General features: G+C 44.5%; 1 protein-coding gene across 1 annotated transcript in view; it reads right to left on the bottom strand.

Annotated features, from left to right (window-relative positions):
- The window catches only part of Sec10 (Exocyst complex component Sec10), a 243,095-nt gene extending 238,636 nt beyond the window's left edge, over positions 1–4,459 (bottom strand). Inside the window, exon 1 of the mRNA XM_075673687.1 lies at positions 4,240–4,459. Within this exon, the coding sequence (XP_075529802.1) occupies positions 4,240–4,269 (30 nt within the window). The 5' untranslated portion in view covers positions 4,270–4,459. The remainder of the gene's footprint in view (positions 1–4,239) is intronic.
- Positions 4,460–6,000: the final 1,541 nt, after the last annotated feature.

Here is a 6,000-nt window from a genome sequence, read left to right on the forward strand (position 1 = left end):
AAAAATAGAAAACGTGCAAAGACGGGCTGTGCGCTTCATTTACAATAAATTCAAGAGAACTGATTCCCCATCTGCTTTAATGGCCTCCAACGAAATTAAACCTCTTCATATAAGACGGAAAATTGCTCGATTAACGTTTCTTCATTCACTCATCCAGGGAAAGCTTGGAATTTCTTCTTCACCTTATGTTACACCTTCAACTACACGAAAAACCCGTCACCAACATACCCATGCCCTAACACCATATTTTGCGAAAACAAACTTGTTTAAGTACTCATACTTTCCGCGCACAATAAACGATTGGAATGCACTGCCTGAACAGATTGTCTCAAGTGACAGTTTTGAAAGAAATCTTACAAATGAATTTTGATGTGCTGATTGATGTGCAATGTATTTCCTTAGACTTGTTTCGCTCATTTGTGTCATGTATCAAACCTTTTGTCTGTGCAATAACTTCATGGCGTTTGTAAATATGCCTTATCTGCCCTTCCTGCTTGGACCACATGAGGTCTGCAGTATTATGTAAAAAAAAAAAAAAAATCTTTATGCCGTGGTGGTGATTTCCTCATCGTCGTTGCTTTGTCATGTGTGGCATGCGCATGATCAAGCGCAACAAGTTTACGTTGAGCGAGGCAGTCCTCAATGACAATGTGTCCAACAGAATCGTGTGGTCTCTACTTGCGAATGGTTACTAAGCAGGAAAAGCATTCTTCACAATCAATGAAAGCATCCCTTTAGCTGATTCTAACAGTATGTGGAATCCGCATTTTTTATTCTAGCAACTTTAAAGGATTTAACACAGACTGTCGCCTTTGTTCTCACTCGTCGTTCGCAACAAGAGAGCATTTTTTTGGTCTTAATTGTGCTGTGTGTCCACAGGTTGCATGTTTAAATCATGTCCACATCAATTTAAAAAAAAGAATTTGGCAGAACCCATCACAACATGACTGTCAATGGCAATGTGTTTAGCATAAAAGCATTACAGCGATACAATACTGCCACCATTGTAACCAGTCATGTATGAGGTATGTTCTGCAGAGGGATTCCTATCTCATGCCACCCTATGAACAGTCTAGTGGTGCAAAGCAGAATTGAATCCATGCCACAAGCGCTCAAGGAGAGCCACCCAAAGCATTAGCAGGCCGAGCCACAATGCATCTGGTATGTGCCCCTTTCAATGAACTCCTTTTATGCCAAAGCTTCGCCGAGCAGGGCCATGAACACACTAGGTATACGGCACTCTTCAATGGACCTATTGCCAACACGGGTCATTGAGTGTGTGCCACTGAGTGTGCAACAAGCAAGGGAAAAATTCTGAGTATTCGCAGGCACCAGGGCACTGCTTCTCATCTCGGATGCCATGCACAGATTTCTCGGCAAGGCCCCTAGATAGCACAGTGTGTCCAGAACCATGAAAGAGGAGACCGGTTGCTGCATAATGCATTTCTCAGCATCCGCACACATTGGTACGCCATACACTTTGGAGGCCACGTGCAGGCTTCGCAGCTAGATGGTGTCGAGGGGTCCCACTGCACAACATGCTTCATAGCAACTAGTTTAGACGACGGCAATAAGTTTTGCTGCTATATTGATCCAATGTTAACGCTTTGCCATCGACAGTCATTGGGAGACAGGTTCTGTCGCAATGTTTTTTGTCATTGTAGAGGGGCTCATTCCCACTGGCACGTATCTAGTTACCCAAGTTGGCATCGAGGAGGTTCATTGAAGAGCGATTGGTTCACAGACCAAGTGGCACATACCCAGACCCGCATCCCCATTGACCCACGTCAGCATCAAAGACGTTCACTGAAGAGCTGCACACAGGTGCGCAGTGCCACAGGCCTTGTGGCCCAAGTTGGCTCGACAGCTGGTTTCAAACCCTGGTCCCTCAGCACAGCAGCCCAAGACGCTGCCCATTCAACCATGGACCACCCAGCGACAGACCGACCATCAGCCCCTAGAAAGCGTGTGAAGTACCCTAAGAATGCTAACCGCATTAAACATACTGCTCCTTTCTGTCTCTGCAGCTTCCTTCTCCGATAGTGAGGTGTGCATATCATAGCGGTCTTGAGCAACACAGGTCAATGAAACAAAGCAGTTTATAAGGGCACACCTGTGCCCACAACTCGGTCCCTATTCCTGGCTTAGCAAAAAAGACTTGGCTAATCTTAGCCAAGTCCTTCTGTTGGCTATGCAACTAGCACACTACCCATTTCACTACTCTCTTGACCAGCCTGCAAGCGTTCTTTGGCAGATAGCTCACATGCACACAGAGCTGGCAGGTGCATTCCGGCTCCCTGCATCATGATGGATGCTGCCAGTGTTTCACTTCAACTGCAACAGTGTAGAAAGCACAGTGTGCGTAAAGTGAAATGCATGTCCCTTGAATGCAGACAACTCTCGCAGGCCTCCAACATTGACGAAGGTCTCAAATTAATTTTTTTCACGAAAAGCAGGCAAGATGCCAAGCACTTTATTGAAGATCACAGGCCAAACAAAACATTTGATCTTGTTGCGAAATCTGTGGGAAAACAAAGCTACTGCCAGTGCGAAATATTTTATATTTGTTAGAATAAAAACACAGGCCATTGTATCTTGCTTGGTTCCGCACCACAAAAACCCAGTCAACGAGAATACAACAGGCTGAAGAAAGAAAAAAACATATTGAAAGGGAATAACCATTCTGCACCACTAACGTGAGCATTGTGTTGTGTATTTTTTCACATGGAGGGCAGACGTCTAACAGCCCAGCTTTCGGGTGGGGGTTAATGCTAACCTTCAATGTATAAATTCCATTTATGCCTTCAGGGATAATCAAACCTTTTACGATTATGTGCAAAGTTTACTTTGCAGGACTTTGGAGGACCTAGTGGCTATACTATTCCAAGAGCATGCGTAGCCAAACCGTCCAAAAACCTTTCAGTGGTTTCAGCAGAAAGTACTGCAGCCTGAAATGCGATTTCTTTGCTTAGTACACACACTGACTTTTCTCTGCCAGTGTTTAAAAGTACAGCCCCTACTGTGTAAGTACAGGCAAATATATGTCACGTACAAGCCCGTATTTTCGTGTACTGTCAAGGCGCACCATTGAAAACATATATGACGTCTGGCTCAGGCGTTAATATAGCGCTTCAAATGCTCTTCATGAGGTTAAAAGTGCTGACAACAACGCAAAGCTTTGCAGTATGTACTCATCATCATCATCATCATCAGCCTAGTTAAGCCCACTGCAGGGCAAAGGCCTCTCCCATACTTCTCCAACTACCCCGGTCATGTACTAATTGTGGCCATGTTGTCCCTGCAAACGTCTTAATTTCATCCGCCCACCTAACTTTCTGCCACCCCCTGCTACGCTTCCCTTCCCTTGGAATCCAGTCCGTAACCCTTAATGACCATCGGTTATCTTCCCTCCTCATTACATGTCCTGCCCATGCCCATTTCTTTTTCTTGATTTCAACTATGATGTCGTTTGCCCGCGTTTGTTGCCTCACCCAATCTGCTCTTTTCTTATCCCTTAATGTTACACCCATCATTCTTCTTTCCATAGCTCGTTGCGTCGTCCTCAATTTCAGCAGAACCCTTTTCGTAAGCCTCCAGGTTTCTGCCCCATATGTGAGTACTGGTAACACACAGCTGTTATACACTTACACTACACTGTTATACACTATACACTGTTATACGCAGTATGTACTAATGTAGTTTAAAAAAAATTGCACCCTTCATATACAAAAGCCTAAATTTAACCGCCATGTCACCTGTAAATATTAGTTTCAGGTTCACTCGGACATTTCATATTTATTTTTATCCTCTTTTTCTCCCACTCTCTTCTGGAATCTTTTATTCCCATTCCCCATCCCTATACAGAGTAGCATGCAAGCGGTTATATACGCGCCGGCAAAATTCTCTGTTTTTCTAATAAAGAGCCCTCTCTCTCTCTACTAATGTAGTTAACTTACTTTTCGTTAGGTTATATTTGAAAAACTTCGCCAGCTAGATGTATATACTGCGCACAACTAAAATGCATGCGTCTGCTGTTACAGTTAGATTATAGCCGGCTGCAAAGCGTTAGTAAAGAGACAGAGACAACCGGTTTCGAGTTAAGTATATAATACAATCGCAACAATTCGCATAAACATAATCTGCACAGCGAGGAAGAAAGCCGTGCCAAATGAAGGATAACTGCTGGGAGCCTGCGTGCCCGCCACTAAAACGGCGCCCTCGTCTACGAGGTGTACAGACCTGTTCGAGTTCCGGCAAGAAGTGCGACATATTTCCCGGCGTACTGCTGTCCCTGACATTCAAATTGAACTAAGCTAGCTATGCGGCGTAAACTTCACGAACGAGAAAACGGCACACCCCACTACTGCTGTTCGCCAGCACAACAGCACAACCATAGAATCAACAACTTTGGCACAACCACAGAACACCTATGCACAACTAGATGCCTACGGCCTGCCACATGAGCGGAAAACCAGCTGTGAACTCCTTTCTTTTTCTCCTCTCCACTAGTGTCGGTCGTGAGCATGACCTACTGGAACTTCTGACCTGCACAGATATCCGGCTTCTATAGGAGCAGCTTGTGCCCACTTTCGTTCAACCGACGGCCGTAGGTGGCGCTTTTATAACCTGTTCGTCTGCTACGCGGTTGGCGGCTGTGCGGCGTTGTAATCTTTACGGCAGCTGTTGTGTTGTGACGAACTGCTTCTCTAGTTGATGATTTTTGCTAACACAGTGACAGTGATGTCACAAGGCTTTGATCGGTCACTTGGCTCCAAAAGTTGACTGTCCGAACCTAAAAAATGTCGGAACGTGTAGTCCGCTGCTCTCTAAAATAGCGTTAAATAGCCGCTCATATTGCATTTTTCAAGCAGATTATTATAAATCACATTGTGTATAGGGTTCGCAAAGTAAACAACAGTTTCATTGTACACGTTGTAAAATTCGCGTCTGCGCTCTTTAGAAACTTGAAGCCACCGTAATGTTCGACGACAGAACGATTACCACTCATTTTAACTCTTAAAAGTTGTCCATGAATGCATGCGTCGCGAGTTCAAAAAGTGAATTACGCACACAGCTTCAATGCGTACGTATCTTAAGCGCCACCGTTATGCTGCCGCCGTACCATGCAGAAAAGCTATCTTTACAGTTTGAAAAGAGTTCTGTGGCACGATTTTTAAGGCCTGCAGTGCAGCACGTTTTAAAGCACTGGGATCGCTTAATTTTTTGCAAGCTTTCTACTGAGCTAGACATCCAACGATATTAAAAACAAGATATGCTCACCTTCTCTTGAAACAGAATCGATCAGCCTATTGCACATATCGGGCGGAGGACTTACTCGTGCATACTTTTACTATACTTTTACCAGATCATCTTTATTTCACTACGTACGGCACACAGCAGTAAATCCTAATGTTATCTACGACATTAGGCTATCTGTAATCAACTAAAAAAGCTAGATTATCCTACGAATCATTTAAAACTATTTTTCCAGACTCTTAAGGAGACTAGGAAAGGGAAATTTATGCCGTCGATCTAGCATTGCAGCTGCCACCTATGCTCGTTGTTTACATTTCTTGCACCGCTCCTCCTCATCTAGTTTCACTATTCAAACGCAAAGCATTCGCAAATATGTCTTCTTTTGTATATTTGTGAATTTATTCATTTACCGCCCATACAAGCGCTTTGTGCCTGCCGAAATGGCAAGACAAGCGCTGAACAGTGCAGAAACAGACGACAGTGAACAGATCATAACTAGCGCCACTCTGCTCGTACGTTCTTTCCCTAGCGGCAAAAGGGGCGAACTAGACCAGGCGTGCTGGAGGAGGGAGATCTGTGAAGGCCTGGAGTTCAGTAGGTCCGTGGTCATAAAGTTTCTAAATAAATACCCTAGAGAGAAATGTGGCGCTAGTGTCTACGGGGGTTCTCATGAGCGTTGCTACAACCTACATGGGAATGATGGGAAGTACAGGCTTCGGATTGACTTCCGTCTTTAGACTAGTG

This window comes from Dermacentor variabilis, chromosome 11 (assembly GCF_050947875.1).
Source record: "Dermacentor variabilis isolate Ectoservices chromosome 11, ASM5094787v1, whole genome shotgun sequence".
Classification (NCBI taxonomy): domain Eukaryota; kingdom Metazoa; phylum Arthropoda; class Arachnida; order Ixodida; family Ixodidae; genus Dermacentor; species Dermacentor variabilis.